This window comes from Aedes albopictus, chromosome 3, assembly GCF_035046485.1.
Source record: "Aedes albopictus strain Foshan chromosome 3, AalbF5, whole genome shotgun sequence".
NCBI classification, from domain to species: Eukaryota; Metazoa; Arthropoda; class Insecta; order Diptera; family Culicidae; genus Aedes; species Aedes albopictus.
The window spans coordinates 415,802,886-415,823,860 of NC_085138.1; the positions used below are offsets into that span (position 1 = coordinate 415,802,886).

Genomic DNA, 20,975 nt, shown 5'->3' on the forward strand with positions numbered 1-20,975 from the left:
AAAATTGCGAATCCACTTGCGCTGGATAATGGCTTCTCTCTGGATTTTCTGCTGTCAAAGTCATCTGTATCTCACTCATCCGCGAACTCACCGATGAGTCTCGCGTGATGAAAACGTCATCAATGATGACGCGCGTCTCCGCCACGCCGCCTTCGACCGGCTGATGATTGTTTTTGTTTTGAGATTGTAGCCCTCCAGAAACTTTTGAAATTCAGTTTTGTTGTCAACCAAACGGCGCCGTCGAAAAACCTCACAATTTTTGCATTAAATTTCTAGTTTTCAAAGAAAATGACCTCCGAAGTGCTGGAGGATGAAATCAGTGAAATTTCAATTGACAACATTGGAGTAAATGAAGAAATTGAAACGTACGAAACTCAGGAACATCCGCCCGAATCCGAGGTGAGTTTGCTTCTCTGCCATGGCGTCGAAAGTATAGGTAACCTGATAAAAATGTTATGCATAGTGTCACAACAGCATTTTGCAAATGGTCAAAAATGTTAAGTTGAAGAGACAACGCAAAGAAAAAAAATGTTTTTATTTATCTGTATTAACGATTGATTGATTGATTTGTCTTTATTTGAGACTTTCAGCCCTTGGCTGGTTTTGTGTATTAACGAGATTTTTAGCCCTAGGCTAGTTCATCTCGGGACTCACGCTTTACTTCCCTTCCGAAGGAAGAACTCACATTTTGCGAGTTTGTCGGGAGTGGGATTCGATCCCAGGTCCTTGGCGTGATAGTCAAGTGTTCTAACCATCACACCAGGCCCACTCCACCAAAAAAAAAAAAAGTTGCAAACGTATGCATTGTGTGGGGCACTTAGAGCACCTTTAACGGTGCGCTTCTATAGCCCGTTTGGCAGCCCTCCATCATTGCAGCAAACTTTACCGGTCGCTGCTGGATGCGCTCGCAAAATAGTAGCGCTATGGGTGGGTGACCAAATATAGTAGCGGGACAGTTGCGCTGCTAAAAATGTTATGGAAATATGACAGCCCTCCCAATACGAACCAGGGTGACTAATTTGATTGCTACCGGTGTGGAAAAGAGTGGTTAAGTCAAAATGGTACCGCTGCGCGAGTTGCTCGAATAGTAGCCGCCGTTAATGTTGCTCTTAGAAATCGAGTTAGGAGTATTCAAACACCGCGCGGCGATTGCGAAATTTCACGCGGCTGACGTAGTCATTTCTGACACTGCCTTGATCCTCCATGTCTGCACTCTTTGCGCCCTATTGGCTTCTTTAGCGGTGTTGAGATAATTCCATATTCAGAATCTGCATCCAAAATTGAGCCGAAATCCAAATTTTCATGAATTTTGGTGCCCGGGAACCTATTTAAAAATCAGCTTGAAGTTTGTATGGGAGCGATTTGTCGAATCACCCCTCGTCGCATTTTGTACTGGGCGGAGCTGTCAATCAGTTGGCCAGCTGTCAAAAGGTGATTTTAAAAAATCTCTTCGAAATCGATTTTAGCTACTGTACTGCCCTTCTAAGCATATCTGTCCCATGTTGTTTTGCATTCTAGCCGTATTTTTCTCAGTAACAGAGCCATTATGTGATATTTTTTCCATTTTACATCACAAATAAATATTCCACGATAACGTTAAGCATCTTTCTGACATTGATTTTAAGAAAGAACCTAAGTTAGAGTAGTGGGACAGTATGCGTAGAAAAACAACATGGTACAGATATGCATAGAACGGCAGTGTACTGCCCATAACCGCATAACAGTAACATTCGACAGAAGTAGGCATTGGAGAAAATGGGACCCAAAGTTCCAAATTTTAATAGTATGAGAATGAACCGAAATTGTAATCATTTTTCATTAATTCGTAATCAATTGTTTAGCAATAATATCTTCTACAGCACTTCTTGTATGCTGGACCTATTGTTAGAAAATAAATCGGACTTGAGTATGATTGATGACACGCATTAAAACCAGTCTATTTTCCCAGTGTGACTGTTATGCGGTCACATCGGTTAATGATGGTCAATGAGACAAAACGACTTGGTGTTTATTTCACAAATTCTAGAACAAATTTGAAAATTTTATTCAGGTAGTCGAAAGTACTTGTAATTTGATGATGATCCCCGATATTAAGTCAATAACAGCAAAATATGCAAATGTTACAATTATGCGGTTATAGGCAGTGTATATCTTCCTACAACCAAAATGAATCCTAGCTACCAAAATGAAGTTCTAAAAATCTGAAAAAAATCATGGTGGTTCAGAAAAAGGTACTCTTTCGTATAAAATCAAAAAATCAATACATTTTTCTTAATTTAAAAACCCAATTCAGGTGTTCGTCGTAGTGCTGCTTCCACCTGTGAAACTTGGATATTCCACCGACAATCACCCAGCATGCAGCACCGCTGACCGGGCCACACAACCGATCGCCTCGCGTGTCTGATACTGACTGTGTGCCACTCGTTAGTGTGCTGAACGCGCGATCAATGCCCGTAGTATGCAAGAGTATTAGACTGGTCCATGCCGCAGACTGGCACACTCCACACATCCTCCCTCTTCTCTATAAAAAGTGATGCGTACACTGCAAAAATTCCACACATTTTTATTGGAAAGCATCCATGGATTTAATTTATAAATTTTATTTGCGCACACACTCGATTTCCACGCTGGATTACACATAAAATCGATGGACCTTATAAACACTATGTGTGTCCACACACGAAAAAGTGTTTGACAAATTGTAAAAATCTATGTGTGCGACACATGCATACAATATTTGCAGTAATTTTTTCAGTGTATATTTGTCTTATCCAATTCTTACTCACTCCTCTTCGCTGATTCGAGTCGAGGAAGATCCAGCAAAAGATTTGCCCCAAGTGATCCACCCAAATCCATCGCTTTTTCTTTTTAACACGAACCCGTCGGAGCCCTTCACAAATACAACAGTGAAAGAATTGTGCATATCCACTGACATATTCCGATGATAGATCGTAACATACAAACACCATTCCACTCTCATCAATATATGCAGATGCTGTAACGTTGAACTAACACAGAAAGTAACGAGAACTCCACGAAAGCAACAATAAATCGGATATACGGTCACTCATGAATCGTGTCACTCGTTGATCATTTGCAGTGCGAATTGGAAACGAATAAATATGCTGCCAGCCATGTTATGTATCCGATCGTCTGTGCATGCTGCCGTCACTGGCGATAAATACACAAAAACAAAAGCAACAGTCGTTCGTTGCAGAAACCTTGATACTAGGTTTATCAACAGACTGATTTCTTCAAACAACAGTACATCTATGGAATACCCATGTTTCCGGACACCACCATTAAGGATGTCTCCTGTGGGTGTAGTCGGCTCTCAAGCCAGACAACCCCATCACCCCAAGAACAGTAGCGGCCATTTCCCATAATTCACGATCTATACATGCCTGTTCAAATCTAACAAACCATCTGCTTATCTCTCGTAAATCAGGCGAATGATTCCCGAGTGAAAGCCAAAAACACGGATCAGGCCGTAAGGTAAACTAAACAAACTGCTAAGTATGTTTTAAACAGGTTTCGGTAGCTATGCCAGCCGTCATATTTTAACTCTTGCGTGGTCATCCCGATCAACACGCCTTTGCCTTTTCAATAGACAATGTACAAAGCATGGTCGTCCCGAACAGCATGCCATTTAAACGCTTGCGTGGTCATCCCGATCAACACGCTTTTTCCTTAGACTTAGACAATATATAATGCATGGTCGTCCCGAATAACATGTCATTTCCTTAGGCAATGTACAAAGAATTGAGTTGGACAAAATCCGTCTTCAATTATCCTTTTAGTTTCAAGCAGTCACCCCTCTCGAAACTATACATTAAGATGCTCTCCTTATCTCCGCAACATGGTTTTATCATGTCTCTCAACACCTCTTTATTTTCAATCTCACAGTTGAAAGTTGTGCACAACTTTGGAAAACCATGAGCTTAAGCCTGGATTAACGCATGAAACTTGCATTGAGTAGTATGATCTAAGGGGGAATTGCATAAAAGGCATTAAACTAGTAAGTAAACGAGTGGTAAAAAGTGTAATAAATGGATTTACATCAGAAATCAATCGAAACGCACCTTGTTACAAGCTACGGGAAACAAGCTTTTATTTACCTCCTGACTTCACCGCTTTACTCGATGTTCACCACACAAATTTGCAGTACAACACCCGGGATAGCCGTGTGACTGCCGTACAACGACACATGTTATCAAGAAATTCTCACAAAACTGCCCTCAACGGAGAGAACCATCATCGGCAGCACTAACAACATCAGTCCATGCACCAGCGATGGTGAAAACAACACGAGACATGTTCCACCTCCCAGTACACGGTGCTTCTTAATGAAATCACAAAGATTAGTGATACATAAATATACAAACAAAATGTCGCCAATCTTCGTGCGAACGTTAGTTTGTTTTCTTTCAGTAAATCCATCACGGCTGAAAAATTATGCTTATTCAGCACTGTATGGAAATTTACCAGGACATATCTCAATTATCTTCCAAATCTAGAACAACGCATCGAGAGCATATTCCTGTTTTCTTAAAAAAAAACTCACTCCCACCTTTTCACGAAAAACACAATATCGAGACGGATCACTGTAAACATATCAAACCCACTCACCCGCCAACACCGCACCTGTCCTTATAAACAACTTAAACGGATCAGCGCCCTATAATCTAGATAACAAGTGGGTTCTTCAATGCCTGGTATACATGGTGCAAGTGACTCGATTCAAGTCAATGGGAAATGTCCAATTGAATGCGAATTGAACGTGTAAACACCACCATTCATCTCACTTGATCAACTCACTTGACTTGAACGAAAGTTGAACATGTTGAACTTTCTCATTCACGTCAAACGAAATCATCTCACTTGCGTCGTCTAAACCCGCGATTCATGTGAGCTGAATGGAAAATATCTGTCAAGCGGGATGAATTCAATGAGCCATTTTTACGAAGTAACAACATGACAACAATGTTGATGATGATATTGATTTTCACAGGTAAGGACGCTACCTCCTGTCAAAATTTCATACATAAAAACGGCTCGTAAAATTGACTATTCAGTTAGCATACGTACCGCACGAATTGAACAAAGTAAACACTTGCTTCAACTGAGATGCGTTCAAAAGCATTCAAGTTAACACTCAAGTCATTTTCTAAGTCTAAATACATCACTTCATTGGATTGAACATGTTTGAGAAGTTTGCAAGTAAATTGCTCGTTTCAATTGAACAGTTTAAATCAGACATAAGGGTGTCCAGACCACTCTATATTCGAAATCATCCAAAACTGAATCAACATCCAAAATTTCATCATTTTTGGAACCCCGGAACCATTTTGAATGAAAAAGTTTGTATGATAATACCTCCTTCGGGGCGAGCCGTCATTCAGATCAAGCAGGGAATCATGGTGTATTATTATCAATTACAACCATCAACAACAACAAAAACCCGATTTAATCCACCTATGGTGAACAGAACCCTTCTTACACTTATTAAAATTATTGTTGTATTATTTGTATTTAACATATTTGTTTTGTGGAATTCTGGACGAACATTTGAAAAGGGCCTATCTGCTTTTTGTAAACAAACATGTTTCTGTCTCTGTAGGGCCCATCTGCATCCACCCACGCACATCAACACCCTTAACAGATTGCTTGAAGAACACTCTTTCTGATAAGGGTGTTGATGTGCGTGGGTGGATGCAGTTGGGCCCTACAGAGACAAAAACATGTTTGTTTACGCAAAGCAGATAGGCCCTTTTCAAATGTTAGTCCAGAATTGACCAAAAGTTCTAGAAAATATTGTGGATTTGGCATCTAGTGGATTGGTTTCCAAAATAGCACCATGGACCATGGACTAAACTACCAGAAATGCCAGACACTTCCTAGAGTCTTGTATGGAATGTTTAAAAAATAGCTTACATATTCTGGAATTTTGTATCTTTTATTAACTGCTAAAAGATCTTGAATCGATTAACAAATGGGTAAGAAAATCAGCGAGATACACTTTGTCTAAATCAGTCAATTAAATTAGCTCCGAAGTACTTGGTATTCATGGTTATGGTGTAAAAACGACAAAAATGATATATCTACTAAGTTAATCAGTTTTGGCATTAGCTAGTTATTTTGGCTGTCTGGTTCTTCAAAGCTTTCATTTAACATATTGTTAGTTTCCATAAAATTCCTGTGTATTTGTTATTTATAATTTTGTTGAAAACAATAACCTGCTAGTATACACTTTGTATGAGGTCAGCATCATTTATTGAAAAATAATTTCCCATAGACTGGTCAAAAACAAATGCAAGATAACAAGTGAATATAATAAAAAAAGAATTTATTGAAATACTCTTCGTAAGATATCTCAGTAATCAAATGTCGAATCGAAATAAAATTTCAGGGCCTTATACAAGCATATTGTAGCTTTCATTTGGTGCTTAGAGAACCAAAATCGGTTGACAGAGGGCTGAGATATTTATTATGGTACCCTTGGTCAAAAATCTCTCAAAAAGTTAACCTGTATTACTCCCAAGTACTCTTTGAAAGATATCTCGGTAACCAAATGCCCAATCCTAATGAAATTGTATAGGGTTATGCTTGAATGTTGTAGCTTTTATTTGGTGCCAGGATAACCGAAATCGGCTGACAGACGGCTAAGATATTTATTATGATACTCTTGGTCAAAATTCTCAAAAGGTTTAGTTGTATAAATCCTAAGTACTCTTCGAAAGATATCTCTGTAACCAAATGTCCAGTTGAAATAAAATTTCTGGGCGATCTACTAGGATGCTGTAGCTTTCATTTGGTGCCAAGAGAACCCAAATCGATTTACAAACGGTCGAAATATTTATTATGATACACTTGGTCAAAAATCTTAAAAAGTTTAGAAGTATGACTCATAAGTACTCTTCGAGAGATATCTCGGTAACCAAACGTCCAATCGAAAAAAAATTCAATAGCGTTCTACTAGGATGTAGTAGCTTTCATTTGCTTCCAAGAGAACTCAAATCGGTTGAGAGACGGCTGAGAAACGTGCGTGACTTTTTTTGTAACGCACATACACACACACACACATACACACATACACACATACACACACACACATACAGACATTTGCTCAGTTCGTCGAGCTGAGTTCATTGGTATATGAGACTCGGCCCTCCGGGCCTCGGATCGAAAGTCGGTTTTTCGAGCGATATTTATACCCTTCTTATGGGTAAAAACAGACAACATAAGCATACAATACGAAAAGTAGCTACACTGCCCTTGTCCGATGTACATATACATGCATTCTATTTCTCAAGAAAACTCGCCCAAGAGAATACAAATGGAAGCCTGAATGCCACTTCACAACAACCACTTCCCAACAGAATGTCAATTTTCACAGCAGCCCGTCAAATGTTTAATCCAAGAAATAGAGGCTTGCAGCAAAAACATAACCTCATCGAATTCTCATACGATTTGTAAACATTGCCCTCAATTTTTTTAGGGCAAGGACGGCTTTATGGACCGACGCTGAAGGAAAGAAAGAGAAGGAGACAATGATGACGTTAGCGTGCAAGCTCCCATACCAAAAAAAGGGTTTGTCACCAATACTTATGATAATAAATATGTATTTATTTCACTTGCACACACAAACCCACAAATTCACACACACAGCGGAGCGTGCGAACTGATTTCTGATTCCTCCCCACAACACGACGAAAAAATAACATTACAAGCTCTCCATTGCCGACAACAAGTGACCAATTCAAAGTCAATCCTCTGGTTGAGGTGCTTTTCCACCTATCCTCTACTCTTCTCCTCTTCTTGGCGTAACGTCCTCACTAGGACAAAGCCTGCTTCTCAGCTTAGTGTTCTACGAGCACTTCCACAGTTATTAACTGAGAGCTTCCTCTGCCAATGACCATTTTGCATGTGTATATCGTGTGGCAGGCACGAAGATACTCTATGCCCAAGGAAGTCAAGGAAATTTCCTTTACGAAAAGATCCTGGACCGACCGGGAATCGAACCCGTCACCCTCAGCATGGTCATGCTGAATACCCGTGCGTTTACCGCCTCGGCTATATGGGCCCTATGCTTTTCCACCTATATCAATGTTAAATGGAACCGTTGGTTGTATGGACCAATTCATCTTACCTTCTCCGTGTCTTTTCCTCTTATTTGTGACAAATGAGGACACAGTTTACCAAAATCACTACTTACAAAGCGCCGGAAATTTGAGGGGTAACATCAGCATGCCCATTTACAGATGCACACGTTTGCATACACAAGCAAACAGAAAAAAACGCTTACCACAAATCATCAAAAACCCGACGCACTCCGGTGCAGCAGCGCAGGCATATTCGCCAGTCTTGATGGTTAGAAAAGAACCGGAACAGCAAAGTTAAACAGTGGACTAATTTTATTTTTACAACTAGCTTGATGGAGAGCTTGAACAGGAATGAAAAAAACTAACAGCGTTGTTTATTAAAGAAAACTTAGGTTGCTAAGGAAACCTTTGGTTTCCAAGGAGGTCATCAGCACACTGCGTTACCGATTTACTCCAACACCCCCCCTGAATCGGTAAGTCCTAGGAGGGTCCTCAGTTCGCGGAAACGTCCAGGTTCCAGGGGCTTGGTGAACGTGTCCGTAATTTGGTTTGCTATGCCAATTGTTTCGATTTGAAGTCGTCCTTGTGTCACCTGATCGCGAAAGAAATGGTGCTTCACATCGATAAGATTCACACCCTTGATTTCGCTGTTTGTGACCATGCACCCACGGTTGTCTCCGAACAATGTGAATGCTGTGCCCGGACGAACTTGCTTCAGGTCTTCGAAAATGTTATTTACTTCACCAAAGTCCGGCATCTGGAGCTTTTGATCGTCCTCACCAGATCCATCCGGTGCAAGTTTGATCGCCCTTACCAGATCCATCCGGTCGCCAATAATGAGCAAATTTTCAACGTATTTGATGATGTACACCCCCCCTCGATCGGTGATCCTGGTGTACAAGCAGTAGTCGTGTTGGGAACGGGTGAAGCCCAGCTCCAGAAGCAGGTCCTTCAGCTGATTATTCCAACGATGAGGGTTTCGCTTGAATCCGTAAAGTGACCGTTCCAGATTGCAGAAGAAGTACCGCTCCGTCATACGCTCCGGTTCACCATCGACACACTTCGATTTTGGTGGAACCTGGTCGTTCAGGCGCTCTACCAGCTGCTAAACGTGATTGTCAGCTAGTGGCTTCAGCTCTTCGTCAATCGGTTTCTCCCAGAGGATTTCATCGGCTCGTCCAGTAATGTCCTTGTATGCCTCCGAAACATCGAAAATGGTTTGTTCCTCCTTTCCTCGTCCCACAGGGTCTCTTGGAACTTCACGTGGTGGATAGACAGCATCTGTAGAATTGGACTGCGCGGCAGTGAAAATTTCTCCAATGAAAAAATCTTTCAACTTACCGGGGATCACGCGCTCCCGTTCGCTGCGCCTCGGGGTTACCATTTCGAGGTTTGAACCACGGTCTGTTTGCGAAGGGAGCGCTCCGGCTTCTCCGACCGCGGTGTCTTCATCGTCAGCCATAATGTCTTCTACATCAGGCAAGGCTTCGTTTTGAACAAACTGCTCGGGGAATCTCATGTCGTCTCGAGCTTCGTAGTCCTCTATCAACGGAGATTCGTCACGGACCTCGGTGATGAATGGAAAGCTGCACTCGTCGAACTTGACATCTCTGGTTGGCTCCTCTTGAATGCCTGATACATTTTCTTGTTTGAGAAGGGCTTGTAGGTTCTTTTCTCCCAAACGGTCCAGCCGACGGTGCCACAGGTTACCGTTGGCAGCTCCACACATGTTGGTCGCCACGGTATCGATTGACAAATTGAGCTCGTAGAAATCTCCCCGCATTGGACATTTTCCGATCAGCTCACCGCCGAACTTCATGACAGCTTCCTTCTTCATGAAAGTGACATCCACGTTCGCTTTTGCCATTTTCTTCACGGATAGGACATTTCCTCGCAGTCCAGGTACGAAGAGCACATTCTTCAGGGTAACGCTCGTACCTTGCTCGTTGACGCCCTTTATCGTGCCTCGATGCCACGACGTCAGGGATTGGCCATCCTTAGCCACGTTGATGACTACTGGCTGCTTTAGCTTCGTGAGGTCGACGAAACAGTTTTTCATGTTGACAAGATGATCCGAGGCACCAGAATCCAGCTTGAAGGACATCTTTCCCTCACTCTCAGCAGAACACCTTCCAGTCATGAACACCACCGCCTTACCTCCAGATACAGCATTTGCTTCGCATCGTCCATCCGACTCGTGATCCGACTCCATTTCCACGCGACAGTCCTTGGCTTTGTGTCCCTTCTTTTGACAACGGTTGCATTTGCCAGCAAACTTCGACATCTGCTTCGAACCATGAAATGCGGTAGGGGTTTCTTGGGAGGAATCGAACAGCCGGTCGGTTTTCTTGAGTTCTTCAGCAAGAAGGCGCTCTCGAACAACATCCAGCTTCAGGTTTTCTTCTCCTAGATTCTCCAGTGCAGTAACCAAGGGATCGAACGATTCAGGTAGGGTGGCAAAAAGCTGGGACACAATATCATTTTCTTCAAGTTTCGCTCCGGCCAGCTTCAATTGCCGGATCAGCTCTTCGAACGTTTTCAGGTGGTCTTTCACGGACGAACCTTCCACCATACGCAGCTTTGCAAGTTGCTTCCTGACGAACGTTTGCGACGAGACGGACTTCTTGGCATATACGGTTTCCAGGCTTCTCCAAATTTCCTTGGACGTCTCCTTGTCCCGCACCAGATCCAGCAGATCGTCATCAATGAATGAGACCAGCAGTACGCCGCCTTACCGTCGTCTTCCTGGAACTTCGTGAGCTCGTCCGCTTCCACCGGAGGATCGTTCTTGATGACATCCAACAGCTTCACAGACTTCAAATATTTCTCCACTCGAAAACGCCAGTTGTCGAAACCGGTGCCCGAGAACAGCGGGATCCCGTGGACCGAATTCTTGCGTGAATCGCCCATAACCTCTTGATGGTTAGAAAAGAACCGGAACAGCAAAGTTAAACAGTGGACTAATTTTATTTTTACAACTAGCTTGATGGAGAGCTTGAACAGGAATGAAAAAAACTAACAGCGTTGTTTATTAAAGAAAACTTAGGTTGCTAAGGAAACCTTTGGTTTCCAAGGAGGTCATCAGCACACTGCGTTACCGATTTACTCCAACAGCCAGCCACTACCACGCAAACGCGACCGCCACACACCCTCAATCACCACTCAAACCGACGTGCACACACACCAATATTATAAGTACCGAAATGAACACGTCAGCCGTACAGCTACAGTTGATGCTTGCGCTGCTGCAAAGGTTCGGATCTGCTTCTTTTTTCTTTTCACTTCATGCTCACTCATTTCACAAGGACTTTGTAAAACACTTTCGAAAACACTAATCGCGCACATACTGGGTGATTGTGGAAAGCTTTATCGATTTTGAAAACTATCCTGGCAGGTTCGCCAATGTGAAACTTGGATATTCCACCGACAATCACCCAGCATGCAGCACCGCTGACCGGGCCACACAACCGATCGCCTCGCGTGTCTGATACTGACTGTGTGCCACTCGTTAGTGTGCTGAACGCGCGATCAATGCCCGTAGTATGCAAGAGTATTAGACTGGTCCATGCCGCAGACTGGCACACTCCACACACCACCTTTCGATCCCCTCACGTCCATCAGTCAAGATGCTCCCGTCCTTATTCCTGCACATGTCGCGGCATAAAGCCTTTGCGGGATGCGTTGAGCTTCTGGTAGAACTTCCGTGTTTCTTGTGAATGGCACGGCAGTTCCATTTGTTCACATTCCCCTTCTTCCTGGCGGCGCTTTTTCTCCCGGAAGAGACGAGTCTATTGTTTCCACGTTCTTTTTTATCGCTCCACGTTCTGTCGGGTCACGTGCTGCACCATGACCGCCCACGCTACGTTTTTCTCTTCCAAAATTTCTATACTCATCGTCCAACCAATCTTTTCTTCGGCTCCGTTCCACATACCCAACGTTGGTCTCAGCTGCGTTGTTGATCGTACTCCAGTAGTCCTCTAGAGGGGCTGCTTCATTGATCTCGTCCTCATCCGGCAACGCTGCCTCGAGATTCTGCGCGTATGCGGTGGTGACATCCGGTTGCTTCAGTCGCTCCAGAATATACTGTGTGCTTTACGGTCGGCTTGCAGAGCCTAACACCAGAAGACCAGAATCAGGAATCAGTCTTCTGGTCTTTTGGTCTTCTAGTCTTCTGGACTTCTAGTCTTCTGGTCCTTACAGGAATTCTATGGAATTCCTTTCAAGAATCCTATGGAATTCCTTTAAGAATGAATTCTATGAAATTTATTTCAGGAATTCTATGGAATTCCTTTCAGGAATTTTATGGAATTCTTTTCAGGAATTTTTTGGAATTCCTTTAAGGAATTCTATGGAATTCTTTTCAAAAATTCTATGGAATTCCTCTCAGGAATTCTACGAAATTTCGCTCAGGAATTCTACGGAATTTCTCTCAGGAATTCCTCTCAAGAATTATTGCTCTCGAGAATTCTACGGAATTCACTATTAACTTTTACAGTTTTTGCTAACGTAAGAACTTCACGACACACACGAGACACGAAATGAGACAAGACATAACACTTATCGTTCTTACAATTTCTTATCAATAATACACATGTTAACACATGTTGTCAATGTCACCGTGTTAAGCAATGTATAGTGAAAACGGCGAGCAAAAAGGAGAACGAAAATCGCGCCAACTTCGATACGTGGTGCACAATCCGTCTGTTGAAATCCCGCGATGTGATATACTCTCGTGCCGATAAAGGGAACGCGGTGGTGATTATGGACCAAGAAGATTACGACTCGCGCGTTCGGGACATGATCAGTGACGGTCCGTATGAAGAGTTTAAGTTTAAAAACGGAAAACCGAGAGATCCTCTCAATAAAATGATTGAGGAAGTGAATCATGTTCGACAGAAGGTGGCCAACTTAATGGGCGAAGACAGGCTGGAAAGAAAATTTCTCGTTCCCAACCCGACAGTGGCATCCTTGTACTGCCTACCGAAGATTCACAAGAATCCGGTGGGCATGCGTCCAATCTCGTCAAACATCCGTACCCCCACGGAAAAAATGGCAGCATGGCTGGTAGAAGAGCTGAAAAAATACCCTGTGAAGCATGGAAAAGGCGTTAAAAATTCGGTGGATTTGGCAGAGCAACTAAAGGAGCTCAAACTACGGAGAGGTGAAATATTGGTGTCGTTCGATGTAGTCGCTTTATTCCCGAGCGTACCAGTTACAGAAGCACTGCAAAGCCTACGCCGACATTTAGAACGATGTCGTGTGCCGCACAATCACATCGAGGCTTTTTTTTTTTTTTTTTTAAAGACACGGACACGTTCAATGCTTCCAGTGAGCTATTTGCTCTTTGAAGGAAGCACGACACTAGACAACGGACTAGCATGCAACGCCCAGTGGCACAGCCGAAAACTTTTCCTGACAGCTGCGGCGGGAATCGAACCCGCGCTCCTTAGCACGATGCGACTAAAGGCTTGGTGACCTTAGCCGCACGACCACGAAGCCACAGGCTTATCTCTCCGTTGCACAGGTGTGTATGGACCAAAATTTTTTCAGCTTCCGGGGAAAGTTCTATAAGCAGACCTTCGGTCTAAGTATGGACAGTAAACTTTCACCACTATTAGCAAATTTGTTCATGAGCGATCTGGAAAATAAAGCCCAAAAGGAGAAGCTATTCCCTCGAGTGTGGTGGCGCTACGTGGACGACGTTTTTGCTCCGGTGAAGGAACGTTACGTAGACCAGACACTGGCCATTAGGTTGTCCCAAAATTGCACATGGTCGAAAAGCTTGGGGGCTCACCCTGCAAATGATAGCTAAGGGTGTTAGAAATAAACTTTTGTATGACGGCAACTTTCAGAAATGACGTTTAGAGGTCGCCCCGGCGAGATATTTGAAAAATGGCCATTTTTCATAATAAATTTCATACAAATATTTTTTACCGTACAAAAATTGGCAATACCCACTATTTTTATATTTTTTACAGCTTGATATGGATCCAAACTTCTTGGGAAAAATAATTAACGACATGTTTTGCAGGTAACACCATAATTCCATAACACAATCAAGATAAAAACTTGTTGAGCGTACGTGATTTTTTACTTTGTATGTGTTTTTGGGAAGTTCTTATGTGACATTTTTAGAAAAATACCTAAAAATTCAAATTTCACCAAATAGCAAATTGTGAATAACTCTAAAACGGTTAGAAAAAACGCCATGCTGTCTTCGGCAAAGTTTTTCCTCATAAAATTTTCGATCTTTTTATGGAAATCGTTTTAAATTAGCATAAGGTTCAGATACTTTTTATGATGGGTAAAATGCACAGTATATCAAAAAATGTCAAATTTTAGTAAATACAAAAATTCAGTATCAAAAAGTTACCTGCAAAACATGTCGTTAATTATTTTTCCCAAGAAGTTTGGATCCATATCAAGCTGTAAAAAATATAAAAATAGTGGGTATTGCCAATTTTTGTACGGTAAAAAATATTTGTATGAAATTTATTATGAAAAATGGCCATTTTTCAAATATCTCGCCGGGGCGACCTCTAAACGTCATTTCTGAAAGTTGCCGTCATACAAAAGTTTGTTTCTAACACCCTTAGCTATCATTTGCAGGGTGAGCCCCCAAGCTTTTCGACCATGTGCAATTTTGGGACAACCTACTGGCCATGCTTAACTCGCAACATGAAACAATAAAATTCACGGTTGAGAAGGAAGTAGAGGGGAAATTGCCTTTCCTCGATCTGTTGATTACCAAAAATGAGGACAACTCCTTGAAATTTGGTATTTATCGTAAGCCAACGAGCACAGATCGCTACATTACATCCGATTCTAATCATTTTGGTGCCCAGAAGCAGGCTGCCTTCCATTCGATGGCACACCGACTTTATAATGTGCCGATGGAAAGCGTAGAATTCAAAGAAGAGCAAGAACGAATTTACGCTGCGGCCGAAGTTAATGGGTATGGTAGAACGTTTGTGGAGAAAATTCTGCAAAAACATAAGCGAAAAAAGCACCGCCAAAACATAACGACGTTGGAGCCAGGAGCCGAAGAAACCAAAAGAATCAGTTTACCGTTCTACCCCAAAGTGACCAACCAAATAAAAACAACACTTCGACAACATGGATTGCACGTAGTACATAGAAGCGATAATACGTTACGTGAACTACTCTGCAATCTAAAGGATAAAGTACCCCCAGATGAGCAGTCAGGGATTTATCAGATCCCATGCCGAGACTGCTCCGCAGTCTACATAGGTCAAACGCGCCGGAAGATAAAAACAAGAATAAAAGAACACAAGAATGCTGTAGACGCAAACAAACCCAACGAATCCAGCGTCGCGGTTCATACCTCAAACAACAACCACAACATAAATTGGGAAGAAGCAAAACTGATAAAAAGCGTTCAAAAGATTTCACATTTGAATGCGTGGGAGTCCATGATCATCACAAACAGCAAAGAGCCATTGATGAATGAGGATGATCCCCCAATCGTATCGTGCCTCTTCGGCCTAACTGACCTGACAATACAGTAGCATCTCTTCGTTTTTGGACGTGTACGAACAACGTACGAAAACCAACGCAGTCAGTCGGACATTGTCCTGTAGATGGGCTAGATCACGCCCGAAACCGGTCGACGTAAAGGTAATTTTAATCTTTTCTTGACGATTGTAAGAACGATAAGTGTTATGTCTTGTCTCATTTCGCGTCTCGTGTGTGTCTACGCAATTCCTCTCAGGAATTCTACGGAATTCCTCTCAGGAATTCTACGGAATTCCTCTCAGGAATTCTACGGAATTCCTCTCAGGAATTCTACGGAATACCTCTCAGGAATTCTACGGAATTCCTCTCAGGAATTCTACGGAATTCCTCTCAGGAATTCTACGGAATACCTCTCAGGAATTCTACGGAATTCCTCTCAGGAATTCTACGGAATTCCTCTCAGGAATTCTACGGAATTCCTCTCAGGAATTCTACGGAATTCCTCTCAGGAATTCTACGGAATTCCTCTCAGGTTTTCTACGGAATTCCTCTCAGGAATTCTACGGAATTCCTCTCAGGTTTTCTACGGAATTCCTCTCAGGAATTCTCTGGAATTCCTCTCAGGAATTCTACGGAATTCCTCTCAGGAATTCTACGGAATTCCTCTCAGGAATTCTACGGAATTCCTCTCAGGAATTCTACGGAATTCCTGTCAGGAATTCTACGGAATTCCTGTCAGGAATTCTACGGAATTCCTGTCAGGAATTCTACGGAATTCCTCTCAGGAATTCTACGGAATTCCTGTCAGGAATTCTACGGAATTCCTGTCAGGAATTCTACGGAATTTCTGTCAGGAATTCTACGGAATTCCTGTCAGGAATTCTACGGAATTCCTGTCAGGAATTCTACGGAATTCCTGTCAGGAATTCTACGGAATTCCTGTCAGGAATTCTACGGAATTCCTGTCAGGAATTCTACGGAATTCCTGTCAGGAATTCTACGGAATTCCTCTCAGGAATTCTACGGAATTCCTCTCAGGAATTCTACGGAATTCCTCTCAGGAATTCTACGGAATTCCTCTCAGGAATTCTACGGAATTCCTCTCAGGAATTCTACGGAATTCCTGTCAGGAATTCTACGGAATTCCTGTCAGGAATTCTACGGAATTCCTGTCAGGAATTCTACGGAATTCCTGTCAGGAATTCTACGGAATTCCTGTCAGGAATTCTACGGAATTCCTGTCAGGAATTCTACGGAATTCCTGTCAGGAATTCTACGGAATTCCTGTCAGGAATTCTACGGAATTCCTCTCAGGAATTCTACGGAATTCCTCTCAGGAATTCTACGGAACTCCTCTCAGGAATTCTACGGAATTCCTCTCAGGAATTCTACGGAATTCCTCTCAGGAATTCTACGGAAGTCCTCTCAGGAATTCTACGGAAGTCCTCTCAGGAATTCTATGGAATTCCTCTCAGGTATTCTACGGAATTCCTCTCAGGTATTCTACGGAATTCCTCTCAGGAATTCTACGGAATTCCTCTCAGGAATTCTACGGAATTCCTCTCAGGAATTCTACGGAATTCCTCTCAGGAATTCTACGGAATTCATCTCAGGAATTCTACAGAATTCCTCTCAGGAATTCTATGGAATTCCTCTCAGGAATTCTATGGAATTCCTCTCAGGAATTCTATGGAATTCCTCTCAGGAATTCAATGCAAGGATGTTTTCGATCACCTGGCAATCGTTTGACTCATTTGTCCATAACTCAGTTCAGAAATCTAATATTGAAATGTAGTGTTCGGCAAAGTTGAAGATTAGTGTTTTTCCTACACTTAAAAAAATCCGCACATATTTATTGGCAAAAATCCATCTCACTCCATTATTACAATCTATATGCGCGCACATAAACGTTCTCCACGCAAGGTTGCACATAAAATCTAATAGTCGGATGGAAAATATGTGCAGCGGCATTTATATTCTAAATGCGTAATTTGAATTTATGTGCGATGCATTTATTTTTCGAGTGCAAAGCTTGATAGTAAAATTCTATGTGTGGGCACATGGAAACTAGATGCGGATTTTTCTTAGTGTACAATTATCACCAAGGACGCCATATTCTAATATTAATATTTACCGCGTAAAAGCGTTAGTACCCCTACTCTAATACTAAACGATCGGATTTTTCGATCGTTTAGTATGAGTAGGTGATACTAGCGCTCAAGCGCCGTATATATAAGAGTTAGAATATGGCGTCTTTAGTGATAATTGTAGGAAAAATGCTAATCTACAACTTTGCCGAACATCACGTATCAATATTAGGTTTTTGAACTGAGTTATGGACAAATGAGTCAAACGATTGCCAGGTGATCGAAAACATCCCTGATTCTATGGAATTCCTCTCAGGAATTCTATGGAATTCCTCTCAGGAATTCTATGGAATTTCTCTCAGGAATTCTGTGGAATTTCTCTCAGGAATTCTGTGGATTTCCTCTCAGGAATTCTACGGAATTCCTCTCAGGAATTCTACGGATTTTTTCTTAGAAATTCTACGGAATTCTTCTCAGGAACTCTATGGACTTCCTCTCAGAATTTCTGATTTCTGGAGGAATTCCATAGAATTCATAAGAGGAGTTCCGTTGAATTCTTGAGTAGAATTCCGTGGAATTCCTGAGAGGAATTACGTAGAATTTCTGAGAGGAATTCCGTAGAATTCCTGAGAGGAATGGGGTTTTTTAATTTGGTGAAAATCTCGTCCTTTATTTTGTTTTTTTTTTGCCTTAACTGCCAAAGTTAATCCATTATTCTTGAGAATTTTATTAAGTTTCTCACTCAAATATGGAATGTAAGGTGTGGAAACATACTTTATTTTCTCCACCTTTCTCCCATCTTCCAGTATATTGTAATGTTTATGCACTTTTTGCTTTTTCTTGTTTTGCTTTAGGACGTTCAAAATGAACCATTCCGGATAATTGTTGCATTTTAATATCCTTTTGACCATGTCTATTGCTTGTGGCCGGTTTTCCGCATCCGTGAGTTTGATCGCTCTATCCGCCAGAGCGATCGTTGTGTTGCGTTTGTGCGTGAAAGGACTCTCAGAGTTGTAATCCGGGGATTCGCGTAACTAGTAATGATAAGAAGATACTCATTTAATTATAACATTGCAGAACGCCATTGATCTAGAAACAGCAGCGCATAATTGATCAATCGTTTTATCAACGGAATACACAGTGCCCATTGAGGATCGGACATGTGTGCCGTAGGTTGTAGAAGGCTAGACCAACGGTATTAGAAACTCACTTTTTATCAAGTCCAGAGTTTGTAACATCGTCGTACTCCGTCCGGTAGACGTATCGCTCAGCGGAGGGAAAGCGCAAATAGGCAACGGGGCCAGAGGATGCGTTGAGATTACAGAATAACAGAATCATGCATTTCTATCATTCTTCCTCAGAAACCATCGGCAACCCCCGTTGACGGCCAGGATATTCTCATCGACGCACTGCTAGATCAGACACCGGCAGAGTCCTTAGAAACCATCAAAACCTTCCAATGCAAAACCTGTTCCAAGAGTTTCGACGAAATGCGAAAGCTTGCGCGCCACATGAAATCTCACAATCGGAATCGAATCAAGTGCGAAGAGTGCGGAAAGTTTCTGAAATCCCGATCAAGTTGGAATTCGCACCGTCTACGGCACGAACAGGGCAAACGATTCGAGTGTGAGGTTTGCCGGAAGCGCTTTGCGGCGCCGAAAGACTTGAAAACGCACTACAAAGTGCACGAAGAGAAAACGGAACGGTTTCGGTGCGACGAGTGCGGCAAGGATTTCGGAAGGATCTATACGTTGCTGGACCACCAGCGGTTGCACAGTGGGAAGGAGGTGTTCAGCTGTGACAAATGTGATAAGGTGTTTCCCAAGCGAAGAAATCTGCTGCTGCACGAAAGGTCACATTTGGTCGAAGAAGAGGAGAGCAAATAAAGTGTGAATGAATCGGATGTTTGAGTGTGTTCATTTCAGGGATGTCATCCGAAGAAGGGCTTCCAAAGTTGGTCAGGTAGATATTATTATTTAATAGATACTTACAGTTTACAACAGCAAATCTTCCAAGTATTCATCAAATTCTTCCTCTCGAGTTTTCTCCTCGACTTCTGGACCTACAGTAAAAAAGAATAGAAGCTATAATAGTTAAGCTTAAACCGATGGAGGGTACTACCAACCTTTGGTCCAACAACTGTCCGTTGCTGGTGCAGAACTACTTGGAAGTTCTGCATCGTGTACTGATGTTTCAGCCTGGTTATCGCTATCTTCCGTTTCACGATCACTAGTGCGCTCTTCCGTGCTAGATTGTACAATGCTCCCAGCCTCAACGATGTCTGACTCTTCAACCTTATCCCGTCGAGAGATCTTTTCCTTCTTCTCTCGTTTCTTCAGTCGCTTGATTTCTCGCTTTTTGGAATGATAATTCAGCTTATCGGAGCACGAGGGGCACAATCCTTGCCGAGTCAAGACAAATCGATTAGAAAATTAGAGTATTGGTGTAACGAACAAACGGATCGAAGGCGACTACTCACGCAACTTAACCAGGGCATTCTTTTTGGCGCCTTGCTCCAGATAGGCAAAGTTAACTTCCCAGCTGCGGAGGGCTTCACGTTCCTCGCAGGATCGACCACCGCATATGAACTGACCCTTGCCAAGAACGACCTCTTTCTCGATTCGCCAGCGCATAGCTACCTGAAAGTGGTTAAACATTATGTGTAAGCGCTCGAGAGCATTATCTTATTGACCGAAATCAAGCAATTCAAAGGTATATGATTGATTCGGCAAAACACTCAGAATTAGTCCAAAATACGTCCATTTTTATGTCCATACCGTTCGTCTGTACAGTACAGCCCACAACTGCCACCCACTTATTTACCTTATTCTCCCGGTACCGACTGAGATCGGCGATGCAATATTCGCGAAAAAGCTTATCGTAGTACTTTTTGGCCAGTTGTTTCTCCCACGAGTCCACTGTGTCGCCGTCCTCCCACAGGAAGCGATGGTGCTCCCGCAGCACATCTCGGTCGGTTTTATCGCGGGACGTGTCCCGCTGCAGCAACTTGGTGGCACCCGGCTTGGTCAGGATGTACTCATTGATCAGGTGCTTGTGCAGCTCGTACGGATTCAGTTTGGCCAACCGGCGGGACATTTTTCCCTATTTTAGTGGACACTGCGATCGCGCGCGCGACTTGAGCGAAAACCCAAACGAAAGCACAGAGATTTGTAAATAAACCTTTCAGCAACGGTGAGTGCTAAGTTTTGCGAACAGGAACTGAAGGAAAATGAAACAGTGACGTCATTGATTCTTTTAGCATGTTTTGCTCCGGTTATTCTTTACGGTGCAGCAGCGCATCGCACGCCGC

At 42.6% G+C, this 20,975-nt stretch overlaps 2 protein-coding genes across 3 annotated transcripts; one reads left to right on the top strand and one right to left on the bottom strand.

The window, feature by feature from the left end:
• Positions 1–237: 237 nt before the first annotated feature.
• LOC109622134 (gastrula zinc finger protein XlCGF67.1) lies at positions 238–19,568 on the top strand. The gene is made up of 2 exons (XM_029875679.2): positions 238–399; positions 19,027–19,568. The coding sequence occupies exons 1-2, from the start codon at positions 289–291 to the stop codon at positions 19,549–19,551; spliced, it is 636 nt and encodes a 211-aa protein (XP_029731539.2). The 5' UTR covers positions 238–288; the 3' UTR covers positions 19,552–19,568.
• On the bottom strand, positions 18,529–20,914 carry LOC109622185 (protein FRA10AC1 homolog). 2 transcript variants are annotated; one of them, XM_062856317.1, is made up of 5 exons: positions 20,489–20,914; positions 20,145–20,304; positions 19,791–20,066; positions 19,657–19,727; positions 18,529–18,699 (listed from the first exon to the last, which is right to left on the bottom strand). In XM_062856317.1, the coding sequence occupies exons 1-4, from the start codon at positions 20,759–20,761 to the stop codon at positions 19,660–19,662; spliced, it is 777 nt and encodes a 258-aa protein (XP_062712301.1). In that variant the 5' UTR covers positions 20,762–20,914; the 3' UTR covers positions 18,529–18,699; positions 19,657–19,659. The 2 variants fall into 2 exon arrangements, with proteins under 2 accessions (XP_062712301.1, XP_019931974.3); XM_020076415.3 differs by lacking the exon at positions 18,529–18,699 and having other exon boundaries at positions 19,624–19,727.
• Between the last annotated feature and the right edge of the window lie 61 nt (positions 20,915–20,975).

What these genes read in the sequence shown, in the direction of transcription:
- LOC109622134 (XM_029875679.2), top strand. Translation starts at nt 289, where the DNA reads ATGACCTCCGAAGTGCTGGAGGATGAAATCAGTGAAATTTCAATTGAC. An exon ending in AACATCCGCCCGAATCCGAG is followed by an intron (nt 400 to 19,026) that starts GTGAGTTTGCTT and finishes ATTCTTCCTCAG; the next exon opens with AAACCATCGGCAACCCCCGT.
- LOC109622185 (XM_062856317.1), bottom strand. Translation starts at nt 20,761, where the DNA reads ATGTCCCGCCGGTTGGCCAAACTGAATCCGTACGAGCTGCACAAGCAC. An exon ending in GTCGGTACCGGGAGAATAAG is followed by an intron (nt 20,305 to 20,488) that starts GTAAATAAGTGG and finishes AACCACTTTCAG; the next exon opens with GTAGCTATGCGCTGGCGAAT. An exon ending in GAATGCCCTGGTTAAGTTGC is followed by an intron (nt 20,067 to 20,144) that starts GTGAGTAGTCGC and finishes TGACTCGGCAAG; the next exon opens with GATTGTGCCCCTCGTGCTCC.